Here is a 21,210-nt window from a genome sequence, read left to right on the forward strand (position 1 = left end):
TCCTGCGCTGAATAGCGTACACTCGTAGTATCCGTAGCTCATGAAATCGGTGGAACGGTAGGACTGAGCAAATCTTTCGCCCGAAACAGTCCACATGCTAGCTAACAAGCTACATCTTAGTGTGCGCCGTCTGATTTCCAGGATTTGGAAATGCGACGCAGCCTTTCCAAGCGTCTTGATACCGATGTAGCGTTGATTATGCCGCCTGCCTACCTAGATCCGGCTATTTACTCGATGCGTGGCAGCCATGGAACCTCCATGGAACAAATACAGATAGACGAAGAATGAGGAAGCCCCGCCCTTTGTCGGCCCATCTATGTGGCCATGTAACGTCGTATGGTAGGAGTGGCGGACGCTAATGTTGCCGTCAAAACTCTCGTTGGAGTGTCAACTCCCCCAAAGACGCATCACGTGTAAGGGACTTCACGTGCTTGTTAAGTTTGGGTTGACCGCCAAACCTAAACCTTGGGACGCGACAACGAAGTACGAAGTCAAACACGCAATCAGAAAGAAGCAAACAGGTCAACCAGAGGTTCCAGAGGTTCCAGAGGATAATCCCGCGTAAAAGCGGCCCTAAAATAAGCGGAGACGAGACAGTGCGAGAACATCTCGGTACTTGGACGACCCACAACCCCCCCGTTGGCACCGAATACCGACGCTAGTATCAGCCGAGGATCAGCCGTTCACCGGCCTCGGCTCCCCTTCCCCATATGCGACATGGTAACACAGAGCATCATCAGAACTATCGCCGAGTCGGAGCAACTTTCTCGAGACAAGGCCCGCCGCCGACCTACACCGTTGTCACTTGAAACCTCCCGTCTTGATAGGTACTATGCCCGCTCCTCTGGGTCCGGGTCATCTCAGAGGCCGGTAACCATGTCCACCTCGATGTCGAATGAAGCCCAACAAATTGGTTTCGATCCAAGATGGGAGGACCTCGATTGGTAAGCTGCATCATGCCATCATGCATCCAGAAGCTCATAGCCTCATCGATCCCTTCTTGTTGTTTTCCTCCGGACTCCGGCCTCCACCGCGCAAAAGCCGCTGCTGCTGTACCCCCTCCCCATCTTCGGGTGTGCAGATGGCAAGGACTGGGGCTGACAAGCTCGATGCATCTTTGGGATTGATCAGTCAGTCATGGCTCTCTCACTGACACTGCGCTATTTTCATTTTCCAGGGCAATTGGCCAGATGTTCATCATGGGATGGGATGGGACGGAGGTGACGCCACAGATCCGCCATCTCATTGAAGACCATCATCTCGGGTCCATCATTCTCACGGCGAAGAACCTTAAGTGTTAGTCAACTTCATCTTACAGGGACCCTGTTATGGATGTCATTTCTAATATTACGACAGCTGCCGCGGAAATGGCCAACTTGGTCCGGGAACTGCAAACTATAGCTCACAATGCAGGCCATCCACAGCCTCTCCTCATCGCCCTCGACCAGGAGAATGGCGGCGTCAACAGTCTTTTCGACGACGAGTACGTCTGCCAGTTCCCAAGTGCCATGGGAATTGCCGCTACTGGCCGCGCGGACCTGGCTTATGAGGTCAACAAGGCCACAGCCACTGCGGTCGGCGCGTGCGGGGTGAACATGATGTTGGGCCCCGTCTTGGACGTTCTATCCAATGCCAGGTATCAACCTCTTGGCGTACGCGCCACGGGGGACGACCCCCAGGAAGTCTCCCAGTATGGCATCGCCGCCATCAACGGCATTCGCGACGCCGGACTTGCCTGTTGCGGGAAACACTTCCCGTCGTACGGCAACCTGGACTTCCTGGGCTCCAGCCTGGACATTCCCATCATCACCCAGACCCTGGAGGAGCTGAGTCTCAGCGCGCTTGTCCCCTTCCGCAATGCCATTGCCACGGGAAAGCTGGACGGCATGTTTGTCGGTGGCTGTGCCATCTCCAATCCCTCCATGAACGTGTCGCATGCGTGTCTCTCCGATCAGGTCGTCGACGATCTCCTGAGAAACGACCTGGGGTTCGACGGAGTTGCCATTTCGGAATGCCTCGAAATGCAGGCCTTGAGCCATGACATTGGAGTACAAAACGGAGTCGTCATGGCTGTCGAGGCCGGCTGTGATCTTGTTTTGCTCTGTAGGGCTTTCGAAGTACAAAAGGAAGCCATCAAAGGTCTCAAGCTGGGTATTGAGAACGGCATTATCACAAAAGACAGGATAAGAACGTCGTTGAATCGCATCATCCGACTCAAGTCGACGTGCACCTCCTGGGTCACCGCCCTGAACCCTCCAGGGATCTCACTATTGTCGAAACTACGCCCGTCTCATCTTGCCCTATCCAAGATGGCCTATGACGACTCAATCACGGTTATCAGAGATAACGACAAACTCCTCCCGCTCTCGAGGAGCATGCATCAGGATGAGGAGCTTTTACTGCTAACACCACTCGTCAAGCCCCTCCCGGCGTCTTCTCTCATGAAGAGTCTGCTACAAGCCAAAGGCGCCCAAGCTTCTGCACCGAACACCCACGATACCTGGGTTCACCGAGACAGGGGAACTATTATGAGCGGTGAGGGTGTTTTCAGAGAACTGGGGAGGTGTCTTGCACGTGCCCGTAACGGCAAGGTGCTTCACACAAGCTATACTGCGAATGGTGTTCGGCCAGGTAAAAATATCTGGCTCAAGCTAACAATATCTGGTTCAAGCGCTAACGGAGCTGCCAGTCCATGAGAACCTCATCCACAGAGCCTCCTGCATAATCATCGTGACGGCGGACGCGAACAGAAACTTGTACCAGAGCGGCTTTACCAAGCATGTAGAGATGATGTGCTCAATGCTGAGGACAAGGGGGCAAAAGAAGTCGGTTATCGTCGTAGCTGTCAGCTCGCCTTATGATTTTGCCATGGACAAAACCATTGGGACCTATATCTGCACATTCGACTTCACGGAAACGGCGATGCAGTCCTTAGTACGAGCTCTCTGTGGCGACTTCGTGCCCAAGGGAAGCCTCCCGGGAACGCTGAGGAAGAGCAGGAGAGGAATGAAATCCCGCAAGAATTGGATTGTCGAGGACTATGACCGCGATCGCGATGCCTGCGGGCTCCAAGAGCTCGTCACGGCAGTAGCACGCGCATCTACGAGTGACCTCGGATGCCTGGACAAGGCGACGCCGCTCTCGTTTGAATTATCCAACCCCAACATTGAGGGGGCCCACTTCGTCGTTCGGAACAGTAGCACGAATGCCCTCTATGGCTTCGCTGCTACATATGCCATTGACCGGACCGGAATTCTAGGGTCGATCTTCGTGGATCCCTCCAAGCGCAACCATTCCGTGGGAACGTCGCTCCATAGGAGAGCTCTTCGCCACTTGAGGAAGAAGCGAAACATTAAGAAACTGCAGTTAGGTATTGCTTTCCCGGGTGTCTTCCTCGGCATTCCCATCGACGAAGGCCATACCAAGTCCTGGTTCGCCAACAACGGCTGGGACACGCAATTTCCCAAGCGCTTGACGAATCTCGTCATCAACGATCTCTCCACCTGGAGCGTGCCAGAGGGGCTGCTCCAGGGCATACAGCGCGCGAGCATCAGCTTTGACCTCATTCACGGTCTTGATAACACGGACGGGGAGCGCGTGCTGACGTTTGTCGACAAGCACACCAACCCCGAAGTCACCGAGTTGTACAAGACGGCGCTCCAAGAGGTGAAGGCCTGTGGCATAGTCAGGGCGAAGAGCGCGGACGACACGCTCCTTGGCACGGTGATCATCTGCAGCCCCGGGAACCTGCTGTCGACTAACATACCACCTCTTATGTCCCGCGATCATGAGGACATTGGTGGGGTTCTGGCGCCAGTCGTGCCTCCGTCGCAGCAGTCGGCCCTTGTTCTCCAGGGACTTGTAGTGATGGGTGTGAGACGGAACAAGGCGTACAAATCCACGAAGACTGTGTTGAGCTGGGTATTTCTCTACTCCTACTGTGGCATTTTCGGACATAGGGTACTGACGAATCTCAGGTCCAAGATAGTGCGTACGAACACATTGTTGCGATGGGATTCGAGATTCTGCAATCATTCGAAGAGATCACCAATACACCTGACGCTGTGAGTTGACCATAAGCTGTGGGGAAGTCTCGAGCTCGTTTGCTAACGCACGAGCAGTGGGCCGATCTCTGAATTCATTGACGAACACCTAGGTATTACATCAACTTTAGCCTTGCATGTCTACGCATATGAGCCATGATATATCCAAATCTATTTCTTTCACTTTGGTACCAGCACTAATTTGGGATGATGTCTGCATCTGGTACTCTATTGATGTCTTCTGTCTGTGTCTGTTAAAGGTGGATGCCCAGACTCTTAGGGAACGATCAACTCTTGTTTTCGCGCCACTCTGATTCAACTTGAGGAAGTAGGTATGCTTATCTTGTTATTTTTCCTTCGTCTCACCTTCAAGTCTTCTAGCTTCAGGGCAATTACATTCGACGGGCAAGAGAATACCCAATGTCATATGCCCGTTACTACATGGGCTTGCCGTTGTTCCGTACTAGTTCAGTGAGATATATCCATAAATATTCACAACATCGGAAGGCCATCATGTGGACCAATGCCATCTCGTCCCTGTCTCCGGTAAGAGTAATGCAACGAGGATTCCAAGCGAGCGGATATAGGTATTCAGAACGCGACTCGACTCGATCTGTTAGCCCGACAGCGATCCGAGGTCCCGGAACGTTGACCCGTTGCGACGGTTAGTGCTTAGTCGTTGGTATCCGTAGACAGGGCTGCCGGGGATTACAAACAGGCATGCACTTAGTAGAGAGAGGCTGGTAAAAGGGACCCCGTCGCTAGGTTGGTATTGAAGGTACCTTCATGGTACCTCTCTAGGTAGAGTAGAGATGTTTGCATTCCGGCTTCGGGGCTATGGCTACTTCGCCTGTTCTTGATGGGGGTTGTTTGGGCGGCTACCTAAGGATGCACGTCTACCCAGCGCCGTACCCACAAGTCGGAGTTGAAGAGATGTGAGTGGCTCGGTTGATTCCCCACATTTCAATGTTGTATCCCGACGACTCTAGCCGGGTAAATGGATGCTGCTAAGTGCGGGGTGGCTTGAAGACCCCTGACCCCGAATTGGAGAAGTGAGGGGCACAAGAGGGGTAGATATTCACACTAAGGTCTCAAAGGGTAGTGGCTGCGAGAGTGCAGTGGAATTGGATAATGTGTACGAGATGAATTGAAGACGGGCAAAAAAATAAAATAAAAAGGAAAAGAAAATGAAAAAGAAAATGAAAAGCGAAAACCCACGTCTACCGAGGTATATGATGCAATGACTCTAAATGTCGTAAAATGTCATGAATGCCCGCCCGCCCGCCCGCCCTCTACAGCTCCTTGACAGCGAAGTTCCCCTTGAGCACCGACACATCCTTGAGCTTCCCGTCACTGCCCACTTCCAGAACACCCACCTCATTGCCTTCCGTGTCGACGAGCGAAGCCTTTGCGCCCTCGCGGACTTGGTATAACCGGACCTCGACATCTTCGGTATAATCGTAGACGGCGCCCACAGCTTTTTCGCTACCCAGGACGAGCACCGTATTCTCCCTAACGTAGAGCGGCAGAGTACCGAATCCATGTTTCTCCCTGAACCAGCCGGGCCCGTCGCGGACTTCCCCCGTGAAATAAGAAGTCCATTTGCCCTGGGGCAGGTAGAACTCGACCTCGCCCGACTCCTCGAATACGGGGGCCGCAAGCAGGTTGGGCCCCACCATGAACTGTCTGTCCAGGAACCACGACGTTGGATCCTCAGGGAACTCAACCAGTACTGCCCTGAGCGACAACGGCAGACCCTGTTCCACCGACTTCTGCGCCTCGGCGAACAGGTACGGCATGAGCCGCGACTTGAGCGCGGTCCACTTGGCAAGCGTCCGAGAGCAGCCCTCCTCGGTCTGGTCGTCGTCGTCCATGACCCAGGGTACGCGGTAGGAGCTGCTTCCGTGTAGCCGGCTGTGACTGCAGAGGAGACCCATGGCTACCCAGCGCTTGTAGATCCAAGCCGGCGGGCATCCCTCGAAGCCGCCAATGTCGCAGCTCCAGAAGGAGAAGCCGCTCAGGCCCAGGCCCAGACCGCCGCGGACCGACTCGGCCATGGCCTCGGGGGTTGACTCGCAGTCTCCGCCCCACTGGAGAGGGAAGCGCTGAGTGCCGGCGCAGGCGGTCCTCGCGTAGAGGACGGCCTCGTTCTTGCCGTACCTTGCCTGCAGAGCCTCGTAGACGATCTTGTTGTAGATGAAGGCGTAGTAGTTGTGCATTTTGGCGGGATCCACCGACTTGTCGTGCCACTCGACGTCCAGGGTCGGAATCCGTTCACCAAAATCCGTCTTGATGGAGTCGACCCCCTGGTCGAAGAGCTTGTTGAGATTGTCGACGTACCAGGTGACGGCTTCGGGGTTGGTGAAATCCACCAGGCCCATGCCGGCCTGCCACAGGTCCCACTGCCAAACGTCGCCGTTCTTTCGCTTGAGGAGGTAGCCCTTCTCGGCAGCCTCGGCAAAAGCGGCACCTTGTTGTGCAATGTACGGGTTGATCCAGACGCAGACCTTCTTGCACAGACCAGACTCCTTGAGCTTGGCGATCTGACCCTTGGGGTCCGGGAACCTGTCGTCGTCGAAGACGAAGCTGGTCCATGTGAACGCCTTCATCCAGAAGCAATCGTAGTGGAAGACCTCTACGGGCGACCCACGGGCTTTCATGCCCTCCAGGAAGGACTGGACCGTTTCCTGGTCGTAGTTGGTGGTGAAGCTGGTGGTCAGCCAGAGGCCAAAGCTCCAGCTGGGAACCTTGCCGGGTTTCCCCGTCAAGATGGAATACCTTTGCAGAACCTCCTTGGGGGAAGGACCATAGATGATGTGCCACTTGAGTCGCTGGCCCTCCACAGCGGTCTGGACTCGCGTGCACCTCTCGCTGCCGACTTCCAGTTCAACCTTGGCCGGGGTGTCGATGAAGATGCCGTATCCCTTACTGCTAAGCCAGAAGGAAACGTTCTTGTAGGCCTGGTCGCTGGAGGTACCGCCGTCGGCATTCCAGAGTGTGATGGACTGGCCGACCTTATTAAAGGCACCAAACCTCTCGCCAAGACCGTGGACAGTCTCCCCGACGGCAAGGGTGGTCTGGGTGAACATGTAGTGCTTGAGGTTTCGCATATCGGCGGTCTGCATCGGCGTACTTGGCGCAGGGTTGTAGGCCAGGCCGACGCTTCGGGTCTGCAGGGAGGTGAGCCGCTTTGCCCCGTCTGCGCTGTGGAAGCGAATCTCGAAAGTATTCGGGTCGATGGTTGCGGCTACGGAGCCGGAAGTGAGAGTGGTTCCTTCGTCGGACTCGAAGATGCTGCTCTGGACATCTGGCCGACCGTGGGGAAAGAGCTCGAAGTGAGGGCCCTTGTTCAGAGCACCGGCCCAATGCGTGGCCTCGACAGAGATGATTCCGTCCGCCTCGGCGTTGATGTCCTGCACACCATCATTTCCGTGAGTATTGCGCTCTGAGCCCCCCCCCCTCCCCCCCCGGCCGTACAAAGCCAAAAGACGAAAACTCACCAAGGTGACAGTGCTTCTGTTTAAAGTATCGCCGCGCCTGAGGATCTTCTTCGTGGGACATAGCAGGCTCAGCCCTTTACCGTCCACCCGTGGTGTTATTTCGTAGACTTCCTCGGCATACTCAACCCACATGTCCTTTGCGGGGAGCCACATTCCATCTCTGAAGTGAACCATGACGGGCAATTGTCGAGAACTGGATGATCAGACACCGCCCACGGGAGAAGGAAAAGCGCAAAAGACTTGCGAGAAGACGCCCAACATCAGGGGAAACAGATGCTTAAGTGGCAGACGTTTCAAAGGAGCGAGAGCGAGCTGTCTTGTAAGTCAGAAAACAAGACGGGCTCCGGATAAAGTGGACGACCCCAGGGAACAAAGCAGCATGTTTTTGATGTGATTACTCCGTCCTGGAGGCGGCGATGGGGAATCCCAGCGGATGCATGCGGCGTGGGCTGCGAGCGGTCCCCCACCACAACACAACAAGCCTCTCTCCAAGGCCGGCGAATGGGGATCGACTAATCCCGCCGGTGTGTATCCGCTCCGCCCGCGTCACCCGCTTCAGTTGATGAGCAAGCCGCAGTCGGACGTGGATTACCTACGAGGCACTTATCATGTGAGGAAATTGAATCTCCATACGGTTGGTATCGTCCGCGATTAGCGGCCCGCCAGGGCCAACGTAAGAGAGGCTATAACGTTGTGGAGAGCAGACGCTGTTGGAGAATTGGCCCAGGTCAGCGAGACGAAGGGTCCTGCTATCGACGCCCCGGGTATTACTCATGCCAAAAGGGAAGCTCGAATCCTGGCATATTCTCAATTTCAGAGCCATATGTAGACGACCGTAAAACTGACGGAAGAAAAAAATATATGATAGGATTGGGTCTGGAAAGTTGCGGAGAGAGGAGAGACTCGATCGCGGAGATGGGAGATTGAGGACTTGGAGATTGTGGTGATCGACTCTCGGGGCCTCGGATTAACATGTGCCGCTCTTTATCCGATTGGCGGGTGCCTTTCATCTCATTGGATTCGTAAGTGGGCCTCTCCTTCCCCAGTGTTTCAAGCCATTCCGTTCTTACCTAAGCTAGTGTCTCCTTTTAGTCAAGGTACCGTACCCTCAGGTACCACCGGTACAGAGTACGTACCGTACCTGAGCAACCGGCTTTCATGACGGCACCTGTGCACGTTGTACCTTAATAAAGACCCACAGCACCGTGGACATCTCACCCATGTCATCCGGGACGACTCCCACCGAAACCAAGTTTGCCAAATTCATCTCTCTACCCCGATTTCTTCTTTCAGCTTAGATCCGGGGGATCGTTGTTCAATTGCGCTGCTTACTGCGTACCTACTCCTTTCAATTGACCTTATAATTATGTTCATCCAGGGGCTATGACTTCCATGTCCAATGGAAGTTTCTCAACGCCGCTTTCGTCGTATGCCTTCTCCCCTCCAAGCGACCACACCGGCGGAAACCACCCCCAGGTTCGGTCTCCTTTTCCCCAAAGCTCGCCATGAGCGGTGCGGAGAAGCTCCGTAGCTTCACATTGGGCGGGTGGCGTTCCCCTTGCCGTTGCTCACCGTAACGAAACCATCCTCATTGCTACGTCTTGTCTTGCATGGGCCGAGTGAGACGCAGGCCCTTGTCCTGGTTCGGGGAGACGAACACGTCGGCTATAAGTATGCAGCCAGTCCCAGTGGTCATAGAAGGGAAGCCCAGGCTTTTGCCCCAGACCCATTGGCGTTTCAACAAAGCTCTCCGACTTTAAGTGTCCGTCACGGAGGTCCCCAGCAAGTGTGATCCCGCAGTGCGACCTCTGACACCATGAAGTTCTCCTTCGCTGTCTGTGCCTCGCTCCTCGCGGCCACTGCCAAGGCTGCTGCCGACAACGCGAGCTGTGTCCCGGTCTACAAGAATCCCGATGCTGCGATTGATGACCGTGTGGCCGACTTGCTCAAGCGCATGACCATCGAGGAAAAGACGGCCCAATTGCTGCAGGGCGACATTCGCGACTTCCTGGACATCGACGATGGCACCTACAACGAGACCGCCATGGCTTGGCTCGCCGAGAACCGCGCCAATTCCGTCTGGACTGGCCTCTACATGACCAAAGCCATGGTCAGCCGCGGCGCCAGGCTTGCCCAGGACTATCTCGTCAACAAGACCCGTCTTGGTAAGGAGTGATTCTTCGAGAACGATGTCTGGGCAAGAAGGAGAAGAGGCGAGGCGAGGCGATGGAGCTAAAACGTTTCCCTATAGGTATTCCCGCCTTCATCCAGAGTGAGGGTATTCATGGCTTTCTCGCCCTCAATGCCACCATCTTCAACTCGCCCATTGCCCATGGCTGCTCCTTCAACCCCGAGCTGGTCGAGAAGATGGCCCAGGTCATCGGCATCGAGTCCCGTGCTTTGGGCGTCAACCAGATCTTTGCCCCCGTCGTGGATCTAGCTCGCGAGTTGCGCTTCGGACGAGTCGAAGAGTGCTACACCGAGGACCCTTATCTGTACGTCGGCGGGCGATCGGAGGCCATCGGGAACATGGTTCTAGGGGTTGTGGTGGTTTGGTTTGGGACCGGCTAACAGGATAATTTGGCAGGGCTGGAGAAATGGGCCACGCATACGTCAAGGGCCTGCAGAGCGAGAAAGTGTGCGCCATGGTCAAGCACTTTGTGAGTGCCTCCCGCTCTTGTCAACCCCACAGCTTGGGTAAGGCGATGATAATAATAAGCGACTAACCAGCCTCACAGGCCGCCTTCGCTACCCCTGAACAGGGCGTCAACACCGCCCCCGTCCATGGCGGCGAGCGAATGCTTCGTACCACCTACCTGCCAGCCTTTAAGCGCGCCATCCTGGATGCTGATGCGTGGAGCGTCATGGGTTCTTATAACTCTTATGATGGCATTCCTGTTGTCTCCGACCACCATATCCAGGAGGAAATCCTGCGCGGCGAATGGGGCTATGAGGTGAGGACCCCCCAGTCCCGAGAAAACGAAACGAAAACCATGATTGATGGCTAACTCTCCCGTTTTCTCGCAGTACTACATCATCGTATGCGCTGCTCGTCTCCATATCATTTCGTTTCCTAGCTAATCGTAGCCACTCTAGTCCGATGCTGGCGGCACCGCCCGTCTTGCCACCGACTTTGGCGTCTGCTCTGTGGAGCCGTTCGATCACGAGTGTGTCACTACTATGGTAGGCTGAGAAGACTCGCACCTCCCGTCTCGAGTCGTGGCTAAGCTAACATGGGTTCATGCGTAGACCCTCCCGGCCGGAAACGACGTCGAAATGGGTGGCGGCCGGTACAGCTTCGAGAAGATCCCCGAGCTGATTGAGGCGGGCAAGATTGACCCCGAGGTCGTTGACACGGCCGTCGCCCGTGTCCTCCGCGCCAAGTTCGCCGCTGGCCTCTTCGAGAACCCCTACACCGCCGTGCCGGATGACGAGTTCTGGGACTACATCAACACGGACGAGCACAAGGCCCTGGCGCAGGAGATTGACGAGGAAAGCATCGTCCTGCTCGAGAACCATGAGAATGCCTTGCCCATCTCTAAGAATGCTCACGTCGCCGTCATTGGACCCATGGCCCACGGCTATGTCAACGTATGCTCCTTTTGTCTTTTTTTGTTCCTCTCTCCCTTTCTCTCCTTTTTTTTTTCTTTCTTCATCTTCTAACTTGATTTGAATAGTATGGCGATTATGTCATCCACACCTCAATGACGCGAGGCGTTACCCCTTATGAGGGCATCCGGGATGCCAGCGAGGGCACCGTTACTTTTGCCCAGGGAGGCGAGCGCTGGTCCAACGACGAAGACGGCTTCCCCGAGGCCATCGCCGCTGCCGAGGCTGCTGACGTTGCAGTTGTGGTCGTCGGCACATGGTCCCGCGATCAGAACGAACTATGGATGGGCCTCAACGCCACGACTGGTGAGCACATTGACGGGCACGATCTCAAGCTCGTCGGCATGATGCCCCGCCTGGTGAAGGCCATTATCGAGACCGGAACACCGACCGTCGTCGTTTACAGCTCTGGAAAGCCCATCACCGAGCCCTGGATCTCTGAGGAAGCCGCTGCTCTGGTGCAGATGTTCTACCAGGGCGAGGAGGGAGGTCATGCCCTCGCCAACATCCTTTTCGGCGACGTGAATCCGTCCGGTAAGCTTTCCGTGGCCTTCCCGTGGGATATCGGCACGGCTCCTGCCTACTATGACCACCTTAAGTCGGCTCGCCGCTGGCCCAATCCTGGTCGCATCCACCCGAACGGCACCCTCGAGTTTGGTAACAACTACGTCTTCAACAGCCCCCTGCCGATGTACGAGGTATGTCAAACATTCTGACCCTGGCACCCTCTTTCCCGCCTTTTCTCCCTTTTCTTCCTTTTCTCCTCGGCATTTATAAGTGCTGTGCTGACTATTCATTTTTTTTCTTGTTCCTTTTCCCCCGCAGTTCGGCTACGGCTTGTCGTACAGCAACTTCAAATACTCCGACCTGACCCTGTCCTCCACTACCGCCTCGGCCTCGGACGTCATCACCGTGTCGGTGGACATAGAGAACGCCTCGGATCTCGACGGCAAGGAGGTTGTCCAGGTTTACGTCAGGGACGTGATTGCGTCAGTTGACGTCCCCGACATCAAGCTGAAGGGCTTCAACAAGGTGCTTGTCCCCGCCGGCGAGACCGTCACCGTCGACATCGAGCTTGACGTGTCCGAGTGGGGTCTTTGGGACAGGAAGATACAGTACGTGGTCGAGCCCGGCGACTTCCAGATTTTGGTCGGCAGCTCGAGCGCAGACATCCGTGCCAACGCCACCGTCACTGTTGTTTGATTGGTGCCAATTTCGAGCGGCGACGATGGGAAGGGGGAGGGGAAGGAAGGGGGTTGTATATCGCAATGTAGCGTGTAATATCTGGATAGACATACCCTCATCGGCGAGAGAGAATTTGTGTACCGCTTCGGGTTAGCTCTTAGTGGCCATTCTCTTCAAGACATGTGCTTCGACGGTGCGTTCTTTTGTTACCCGTTATGCGCATGCGATCTCAAAATATGGAGTAAATAGCGGCAAGATAGACACGAACTCGGGTATTAAACAGAATTGTATTGTAAACAAACAAACAAATTGATTTTTTATATCTAAAACAAAAAAAGGAAAAAAAGAAAGAAAAAAGAAAGAAAAGCAATGGATACCAAAACAAAACAAAAATCCAACCTGCCAAGTGCTCATTAAACCACTCAGCAAGCCTAACAAAGTATCCTTGCGTGAACTGGGAATCGAACCCAGGGCTCCCCGATGGCAACGGAGAATTTTACCACTAAACCATTCACGCTTTTTGGATATTCGAAGTGCTGTGAGTATGGACTATACCAGATCCAATGTAATCCCTAAACATCGAATATTGACAGAGAACTAACATCGACTACCGACATATGGCGAATCCTAGAAATGTGCAGCACGGGGACGGAATTTGGCTTGTTCGTAAGCATATGTTTGGCGAAGAGTTGGAGTGGAATTGTCATCGGACACGAACAATGGCCCTAGGGAGCGGTACTTCGTTTGTGTACCTCCCGTCTGGACAACTTACGGGTAATTGGACCGTGCACCAAGCGGGTCGGGACCAAGCTTTCTTCTGGCTTGACCCATCAAACTGAGGTGCCGTGTGCGCCTCCAAACATAAACAAGGTTCCAAGGTACGGGAGCTCGACAAGATTGAGTCTGGAGTAGTACGTTGATTTCCCTACAGAGTACAGCTAAAACCTGGCGTCACATGCAGGGCTTGTAAAATGACAGATGTCCTTCTAATGGATCCGTATGAGAATCCCATCTCCCGTATTCCAGCATCCAGCCCATTACGTCAGTATGTAGACAAGCCTCCTCGTGTTGCATGGGTAGATGAATGCTCGTTCAGACTCTATGTCGCACGATCCGATGGAAGCTCGCATTTCTGGAACGTAATGGTCAGGCAAAAAGTTGGGTGCGCAGGTCAAGAGACTATCTTTATGTTTATACGAGCAGGGGAGTATGGAGGCGGAGTAATTACCCACGAAAATATCCAGGAGAAAAGGTGGAATTGGTCGTCGCTGCTGCGATGGAGCTTTTTGGTGGTGGTGGTGGCATGTTCGTATCTAAAAGTGGGGTTCCTTTTGGTCAGCCCGCGTGTATGTCACGTGTCGGCTGAGTGAGCTGCGGCAAGGATAACCTGCAAGGCAGGAAAGCAGCCCGACCATATTTCACCACCATCTTCCCTCAGAAGGATGACACGGCTGTGTTCAGCACTGCGAACGCTCGCTACAAGCGTCGCTCTGTAGATTAGCAGTATCTTCACTGGGAGTCCGGAAGGATCATCATCATGGTCCCCACCTTTTTAGACGTCGATGATGAAGCAGCGAACCACAAACATCCGAAACCCTGATGGGCCTTGATGAAAACGTGGTCAAGAAGCAATTCTGAGGCGTCTTTCGTTGCTCTTTTTGTTGTTGTTCACCTAGGTAGTCAAGCCGCGTCAAGCGTCGTGTGCTATGACTTGCCAAGTTGCCATGCCTGGAAGCAGAGGATTCCCGACGTTGACATGTTGGAGCAGATGAGCAGAGCGGAGAAGAGAGTGTCCAGAAGAGAAGAGAAAGGGTCTCCAGAGAAATGGGACGCTGGGAGCAGGTGTTCGAAGTGACAGTAGAGGGGACGATGGCAGAGGAGTTCTGAGGAGATGATGGAAGACCAGATGGGATCCGGGTTATTATAGGGAATGGGATGAATGAAGAGTGTTCGCTCTTCATGCGCGAGGAGCGACTCCCTTGTCTGGACTCTGTGTTGCCCGGCACACTGGGGAAGCTGCCAGTGCTTATACTCACGGTCAAAAGCCAGGTCAAAAGCCAGGCACATTACGAATCTGTTGCAGAGCGTTCTGGAGTTTCTTGTTTTCTGACCAGAAGGCCCGCGCTACGGGGAAGCTGCTAACGCTCATACTCACGTTCAGAAGCCAGGTGCAGTACGAATCTTTCCGAGGACGCTCTGGAGCTTGATATTTTCTGACCAGCAGGCTCGCGCGGCGAAAGACCATCCTCCCTAGGTACCCAGGAACTAATCTTTTAGGCAATCGCAGTTCAACCGGTCAACACTCGGCAAGGTAGCTAAGATCTGACCTTGACAGGGACAGGATGTCTTGAGACACTTGTTGGCCTTGCCGCCTTGCCGCCTTGCCGCCTTGTCATAGGTAGCTATTGCGTCTATGTCTAGGTACTTGGGGTATTTGCGAATGGGATGATATCTACCTACCTTCTATAGTGAAGGAACCATCGTGGCAAGATCTACGTGGTCGGCAGGAGCTATGTAGACACCAGGTTTCTTGACTCTCCCTTCCACCCCAAAACTATATGCTGTTATATTGACGTTTCTGAAAGCAGTGTCGTTTGCCCGTCCGGTGTGCTGCACCTACCTGCGTGATGTTGGGATACCAATTCCACCGACTTCCGAGTCAGATCTACCATAGCCGTGACTTCTTCTTAGCATGCATGCTCTTACTGGCTCTTGCTCCGCACTGTAAACTTCGAGAAGGAAAGGCCCGGAACCGTCGTTTATTTGGTTCTATTCGAATGAGTCTCTGTTTAGGGTTTGACTGAAGTCGGAAACGGGGATACGTCGCGGTATGATTCCTCCCTTGCCCCTTGAGGGCTTGTCTAAGACGTCTCGGGAATAGAAATACGAATGAGCGTAGCATAAGAATCGATCAGAAAGCTTGTTATTTCAATAGCTTCACTTGGTGTGAATGTGCCGTTCATCCCTCTATATTCGTGCACAAGCAAACATGACACCGTTGGTATTTCGCCGTCGATCATGGATGACATTTGACGACGAGCTTCTTCTGAATGGTAGCCAAAGTGATCATAATCAGGGAAGGGATCCAGAACGTAATTCGACGTAATTGGTAAGACGGATTGGAGTTGCAGAAGGGAAGACCGCAAGCTACCTTAGGTATACCGACTTGATGACGTTGGGAGGGACCGCGGGATGCGGTACGCGTCAGGGATTCTCCACATGGAAATCAATGCGGGCCGTGCACAGGAGACACGTGTTCACGTGATCCGAATCGAAGTGGGGGGCCCCCAAGGCAGAATCAGAAAACGGCGTCCCTGACAGCGGAACTTCCATCAGGTGCAGTCCAAAACGATCACCCAACCAATCTCGACGAAGCGACAACGGATAGACATACGGGAAAATTGCGATCCTCACCGTCGACGAGAGGACCGGGAGAGAAGAAAGTTATAGCGGCGACCAATTCTTGAAGGGCTTTGACGGGCTTTGCGCATCAGGATCAGACACCCACCCACCCACGCGGAGACAGCTCCCGCCGCTACCACCATGCAGCCCTCCCCGATTCTTCGCGTCCTCAACTACAGGCATCTTCGCCTGACTACGAAGGATGTCAACAAGGGTTTCTACAAGGGCAACCGGACGGGTGCCATGGGAAGGCACACGCGGTTCGGTGGCTACCAGATTGAGTGGAATAGAGTGCGGACCTATGTGGTCCCGGAGAGGTTGAGGGATCCCGAATTCAAGGTGCGTTTTGCATGTTGGTACAAGCTTCTGGTCTCTGGCATACCAGGTTGGGCTTTTGTCTGGGCCTTTCTTCCCGGTGATAGCATACTCAGGTTGAAGAGAGCGAATGGGGCCAACGCCTGGCGGAAGTCACATGTGGACCCTAGGACCGGACAAAGAGCTGCTTGAGGTGAAAGTGCCCTCGAGGAACAGCACACACCGAGCGGGAACAAACGCGAACGGCACCCCTTTCCTGAAGCTAACTGGACATGTTTTCTTACAGCTTACCCCCTTCGTCGGCAAGACCATCCACCCCGAACGCGGCCGGTACGAGACCAAGGCAGGCCCCAAGGACCCTGCGCTGTATCTGGAGACATGGAAGATGCAGAACGGGAAATACTAGAGGAACATTATTTGGGCGTTCGGTGGTCGCGCAGCAGGATTAGGATTGGATTCGAAACCGGATGGGGAATATATAACCGAGGCTGTTGTGTCGCAACCTCGTCCCTCGGTCTCGTCGCGAAAATGCTGGCGTTGACAAGCAAAGAGCAGCATAGGCCGTGCCCCCTCGGTGGTTTTTATGTTGACCATTTGTAGCAACATCTGACTGGGAATCGTGCTGGAGGAAGTCGAATTGTATATAACCCCCCTATCAACTGTACTTCTTCATGTATACTAGACCGTTACATTCAATCAATTGGTTCAATACCAGGGGGGCATTCTGGATCATTTCGGATGAGGCTTTACATCTAGTTCATTCTGTTCGCGTCCCTACCGTAGCTGTATCGTGGGTGTTACATAATTCGGCTCATGAGAAGTTGGTAACAAATCTATTATTAGTAGCGAAACAGAATGTCCATTCATGGTAGCATGTACGAAGTAACTTGGTACATGTGCTCCGTACGGCGCACAGAGTAGAGGGGTTGCATTCAGCGCCTGAAACGACGAGCCGGGACATTTAACCGTTGTTCGAATGAAGAAACAAATCCGGTATCATTTCCCCCAATTCCCCTCTCTTCATATAAGAAAAGTCCTCCGAGGCGATCCATCCTTGTTCTCTGTATTCTTGTTGTCTTGTCAATCTCCCGGATACCAAAGCCCGCTCGAAGTCTCGACATTTTTCGATACCTTAGGTAAGGTACCTTGCAAAGTACGGACTACTTCGGGAGTACTTTGTACTCCCCCCAAACGGGTACACCTCGGCCAGCCTCGGTGTGTCCCCTATTCACGTCAGGACTTCAAATCAGCTGCACGCAATGTCCTCTCCCAACGACAACAATGGTGGCGCAATAAACACAGAGCCTCCCCTGGACGAGCGCAAAGGTGAAGGTCAAGTCGAAACTGGAGCCACGGCGAAAACGCCGTCCCAAGGCGCCAATATGAAGGTGGACGATGTCGATGCACAGCGCGACAACGGCGTCGCGGAAGACCAAACGTCGGCAGTCCAGTATCGAACATATCGGCGCCGCTGGTTTGGCCTTGTGCAACTGACACTGTTGAATATAATTGTCAGCTGGGGTGTAAGTGGAAGTGAACTGATTTTCTTTCCTAGTAACTGAAGTAACTGAACACCCTGACACCCCTTCTAGTGGCTCACCTTCGCGCCGGTCGCCTCCAATGCCGCGTCTTTCTATAACATCCACGAAACCTCCATCAACTGGCTCTCGACCGCGTTCCTCTTCTCGTTCGTCGTCGCCTCGCCTGTCGTCCTCCACGTCCTCCACCGCGGTCCCAAACCGGCCATTATCACCAGCGCCGGCCTCATTCTCGTGGGGAACTGGATCCGCTACGCCGGGTCCTACTCTAGCTCCCCCTCCGGTGGCCACTTCGCCGCCGTCATGGTCGGCCAGATCCTCATCGGGCTGGCCCAACCTTTCGTCCTCGCCGCCCCCACCCGTTACTCCGACCTCTGGTTCACTGACCGCGGCCGCGTCGCCGCCACTGCCCTCGCCAGCCTTGCCAATCCGTTCGGCGCCGCCCTCGGCCAGCTTATTGTGCCTTTCTGGGTCGAGCGCCCCAGCCAAATGTCTCGTGGCGTACTCTACGTCTCCATCATTGTGCGTTTTTTCTTCTTCTTTTCTTTCCTCTCCGTCCCCACAGTGTTTTCTTGTTGCGCGACGAGCTTGTCCCCGTTGCTGACACCGCTGGCCGGGAGGGGGGGATGATATCTCCCTCGTACCGTACATACAATAGTCCACCGTCCTCTCCCTTCCCGCCTTTTTCATACCCGCCGCGCCACCTACGCCCGTCGCCCCGTCCTCGACGACAGCCAAGATCCCGCTCCTCCCCTCGCTCCGCCAAGCCTCCCGCTCGCTCGAAGTCTACCTCATCCTCATCCCCTTCGCCGTCTACGTAGGCCTCTTCAACTCGTGCTCCTCCCTCCTGAACCAGATGCTCACCCCCTACGGCCTCGACGATGAGCAAGCCGGCCTAGGCGGCGCCGTCCTCATCCTCGCCGGCCTCGTCGCCGCCGCCCTGACCGCCCCGCTCCTGGACCGCACCAAGGCCTTCGTCGCCGCCATCCGCGCCGCCGTGCCCCTCATCGCGCTCTGCTACCTCGTCTTCCTCTGGATGCCCCAGACCCGCGACGTGCCGGGCCCCTACGCCGTGCTCGCCTTCCTCGGCGCCGCCAGCTTCAGCCTCGTCCCCGTCGCGCTCGAGTTCCTGGTCGAGCTGAGCCACCCGGTTGGCCCCGAGGTCACGAGCGTCGTCGCCTGGTCCGCGGGCCAGCTGCTGGGCGGCTGCTTCATTGTCATCTCGGATGCCTTGCGCGCCGGCGACGACGCGAGCCCGCCGCGCCATATGCGGGATGCTCTGGTCTTCCAGGCTGTGTTGGCCATGCTTGTCATGCCGTTGCCTTTGTGTCTTGGCTTGTTCGGGCGCTCCCATAAAGTGAGCCTGAAGAGGATTCGATCTGATGAACCCGGGATGCACCAGCTATCGTCAAACATGACTGATTAGGTATAGTGTCGTGCATGAAGGAAAATACTGTTCCCTGGGATTGTCTTTCATTAGGTATTATATAATATTATGTCTTCTCTCTCTCCCGAACAGACTATGACCCCTGTAGAGATATATGCCTATCGCCTAGTTTCCTTGCCGTAGGATGCGCCGTCAAAAGACCCTGTGTACTCCGTTTTCTTAGGTCCCTACGCCCCGCCCCACCCCCCGTTTTCTTATATCTTCTCGTCAGCGGCGCCCGACTTTGTGCCAGCACGGAGAATTCCTTGCCACTCCAGCCTCAACCGTTCCATTTCCTTCCAACAAGAGATGCCCAGCTCCTCAAAGCCGGCGAGGTCTTCCAACGTCGGTTCCTGCGCCTCAGGCCTCCGTCCCTTCAGCTTGCGCAACACGCCAAGCGCCGGGTCCTTAGCCAGCGATTCGCGGTCCTCGGCTTTCCCTTCCCAGCCCCACCCTTCGACTTCGGTCTTCTTCACGCCGGTCGTGCCCATGAAATTGCAGCAGGAGCCCCACTTGACCTTGTGCGCCTCCAACTCCTCCAACGTTTCTTGGTCCTCCAGCACCATCCAGACCGAAGCCGCGCCGCCGCGGTACCCGTCCACTACGTGCCAAGGGGAGCCCAGCCAGCGGCACATGAGCAGGGCGAACCAGTACAGGTTGACGAGAAAGAAGGGGAGCGGCATGAGCGTGCTGTGCACGATGCCGGGGTGGGTTACGTACATAGCCGGGGGTACGGGTTTCACCTCGGCTTCCGAGGCGTCATCATTGCTGCTGCTGCTGCTGCTGCTGCTGTTGTTGTTGTTGTTGTTGTTGTTGTCGTCGTCGTCGTCGTCGTCGTCGGCCTGGAAATAGGAATTCACATATTTCCGGACGGACGGGAGATGGGACGTCAAGGCCAGAATGTCCGTAATGCGCTTCGAGTTCTCGTACGGCACCTTGCTCTCGATGCCCTGGAAATCGTCGAGATTGAGAGATATCGCGTCGGCCTCTATGCTGCTCGTCCAGATGATGCGTGCCGGGCGCTCCTTTTCGGAGTCCCTGCTCAGCAGAGGGAGCAGCTCGTGGGCCAGCACGTAGTGGCCGAAGACGTTGGCGCAGAAGATCTCGCCCAGGACGGGGGGGCACGCGTCGGCACCTTCGACGCTTTGGCGCACAACGGCTCCTGATCGGGCCAGCTTGTAGTCGGGGTACGTAGCCATGTACATCAGGCCCTTTACGAAGAAGGAGTATGTCAACCCGGCCCAATTGAGACCTGTCCACCCCCCTATGCCGGCGTTCAAAACGACGGCGTCGAGGCGGGGTATCCGGTATCGGGGGGTACTGGGGTCGGTGGGATCGGTGACGGTGCCGTGGACGAGTTGGGCGGCCACTTCGTGGACATTCCGCAGATTGCAGAGGTCGAGCTGCACGCTGAGGAGATGCACGCGATCGATGGTGTCTTGGGGGCTGTAGGAGTGACCAGCACGAGACGTCAAAGTGCGCGAACGGGCGGCGGTGTTGCGGAGATATGCTCGGAGAGACTCGATGGTCTCTCGTGATTTTGCGACGCTCCGTGTGGTGGGGACGAGAATAAGGTGAGAAGAGAGAGATCGTGAGGCGAGAAATTCATCAATGAGACGCTCTGCGGTGCCGAGGCCGACGCCGCTGTCTGTTTGTTAGCAACATGGATAGATACCGAGAGCAAGGAGCCCAAGGAGCCCAAGGAGCCCATGGAGCCCATGGGGAAGGGAAGGGAGGGTAAGGAGGATAGGATGATGATGGAATGGAGGCCATGCCTACCTGTTTGCCCCCGTTATTAATACAAAGAGTTGCTCATGGCTCTGAGCCCTATCCCAGGGCGCTGCCGGCATCTTGACGATCCCGTCGGCTTGATGCTGTTCAAGAAGCAGCAGATGGTAGGTTCTACAGGGGCTTTCTTTCGCTCTGTCACGAGATGTCACGAGACGAGACGGTTATTTTGCCAATATTTCAACGGCTAAGGTCGGAGGCGGTGAGGGTACTTCCATATATACATTGTACTGTCTCTGCAGAGACGACTGTCTAATTACGTAATTAACTACCCCGTACCTTATACCTTACACTACCTTAGGTAGTTACCTTACCTTAGGCAAGTTCGGGGCCTTTCGGGCTCGGGTCATGTGATCACCCGGCTCTTCGTGTCGCGTCTTGACCCCCCACGGTCACGCTACATC

General features: G+C 54.9%; 6 protein-coding genes and 1 non-coding gene across 7 annotated transcripts; 4 read left to right on the forward strand and 3 right to left on the reverse strand.

Annotated features, from left to right (window-relative positions):
* The first annotated feature begins 506 nt into the window (after positions 1-506).
* SODALDRAFT_335373 (beta-hexosaminidase) lies at positions 507-4,538 on the forward strand. Its single transcript, XM_028612439.1, has 6 exons — positions 507-944; positions 1,178-1,296; positions 1,357-2,631; positions 2,690-3,921; positions 3,978-4,064; positions 4,122-4,538. Exons 1-6 carry the CDS (start codon positions 718-720, stop codon positions 4,134-4,136), a joined length of 2,955 nt encoding a protein of 984 aa, XP_028464092.1. The 5' UTR covers positions 507-717; the 3' UTR covers positions 4,137-4,538.
* Positions 4,539-5,335: 797 nt separating this feature from the next.
* Positions 5,336-7,717, reverse strand: SODALDRAFT_362078 (alpha-xylosidase; the record flags this gene model as incomplete). Its single annotated transcript, XM_028614432.1, has 2 exons — positions 5,336-7,456; positions 7,544-7,717. The coding sequence occupies 2 exons, from the start codon at positions 7,715-7,717 to the stop codon at positions 5,336-5,338; spliced, it is 2,295 nt and encodes a 764-aa protein (XP_028464093.1).
* A 1,428-nt stretch (positions 7,718-9,145) lies between these two features.
* Positions 9,146-12,461, forward strand: SODALDRAFT_216363 (beta-glucosidase). Its single transcript, XM_028607307.1, has 9 exons — positions 9,146-9,708; positions 9,795-10,038; positions 10,131-10,203; positions 10,282-10,497; positions 10,571-10,582; positions 10,640-10,726; positions 10,793-11,134; positions 11,221-11,850; positions 11,978-12,461. Exons 1-9 carry the CDS (start codon positions 9,360-9,362, stop codon positions 12,353-12,355), a joined length of 2,331 nt encoding a protein of 776 aa, XP_028464094.1. The 5' UTR covers positions 9,146-9,359; the 3' UTR covers positions 12,356-12,461.
* A 322-nt stretch (positions 12,462-12,783) lies between these two features.
* On the reverse strand, positions 12,784-12,854 carry SODALDRAFT_t163. Its single transcript has one exon. It is a non-coding gene; the product is annotated as a tRNA-Gly (tRNA).
* Positions 12,855-15,678: 2,824 nt separating this feature from the next.
* Positions 15,679-16,775, forward strand: SODALDRAFT_335379 (hypothetical protein). Its single transcript, XM_028612440.1, has 2 exons — positions 15,679-16,078; positions 16,341-16,775. Exons 1-2 carry the CDS (start codon positions 15,881-15,883, stop codon positions 16,458-16,460), a joined length of 318 nt encoding a protein of 105 aa, XP_028464095.1. The 5' UTR covers positions 15,679-15,880; the 3' UTR covers positions 16,461-16,775.
* A 305-nt stretch (positions 16,776-17,080) lies between these two features.
* SODALDRAFT_335381 (major facilitator superfamily domain-containing protein) lies at positions 17,081-19,106 on the forward strand. The gene is made up of 3 exons (XM_028612441.1): positions 17,081-17,577; positions 17,647-18,114; positions 18,251-19,106. The coding sequence occupies exons 1-3, from the start codon at positions 17,314-17,316 to the stop codon at positions 19,016-19,018; spliced, it is 1,500 nt and encodes a 499-aa protein (XP_028464096.1). The 5' UTR covers positions 17,081-17,313; the 3' UTR covers positions 19,019-19,106.
* Positions 19,107-19,233: 127 nt separating this feature from the next.
* SODALDRAFT_380625 (hypothetical protein) lies at positions 19,234-21,156 on the reverse strand (the record flags this gene model as incomplete). The annotated part of the gene is made up of 3 exons (XM_028615117.1): positions 19,234-20,662; positions 20,798-20,892; positions 21,121-21,156. 3 exons carry the CDS (start codon positions 21,154-21,156, stop codon positions 19,234-19,236), a joined length of 1,560 nt encoding a protein of 519 aa, XP_028464097.1.
* Positions 21,157-21,210: the final 54 nt, after the last annotated feature.

The sequence above is a fragment of the Sodiomyces alkalinus genome (assembly GCF_003711515.1).
Source record: "Sodiomyces alkalinus F11 unplaced genomic scaffold SODALscaffold_9, whole genome shotgun sequence".
Classification (NCBI taxonomy): domain Eukaryota; kingdom Fungi; phylum Ascomycota; class Sordariomycetes; order Glomerellales; family Plectosphaerellaceae; genus Sodiomyces; species Sodiomyces alkalinus.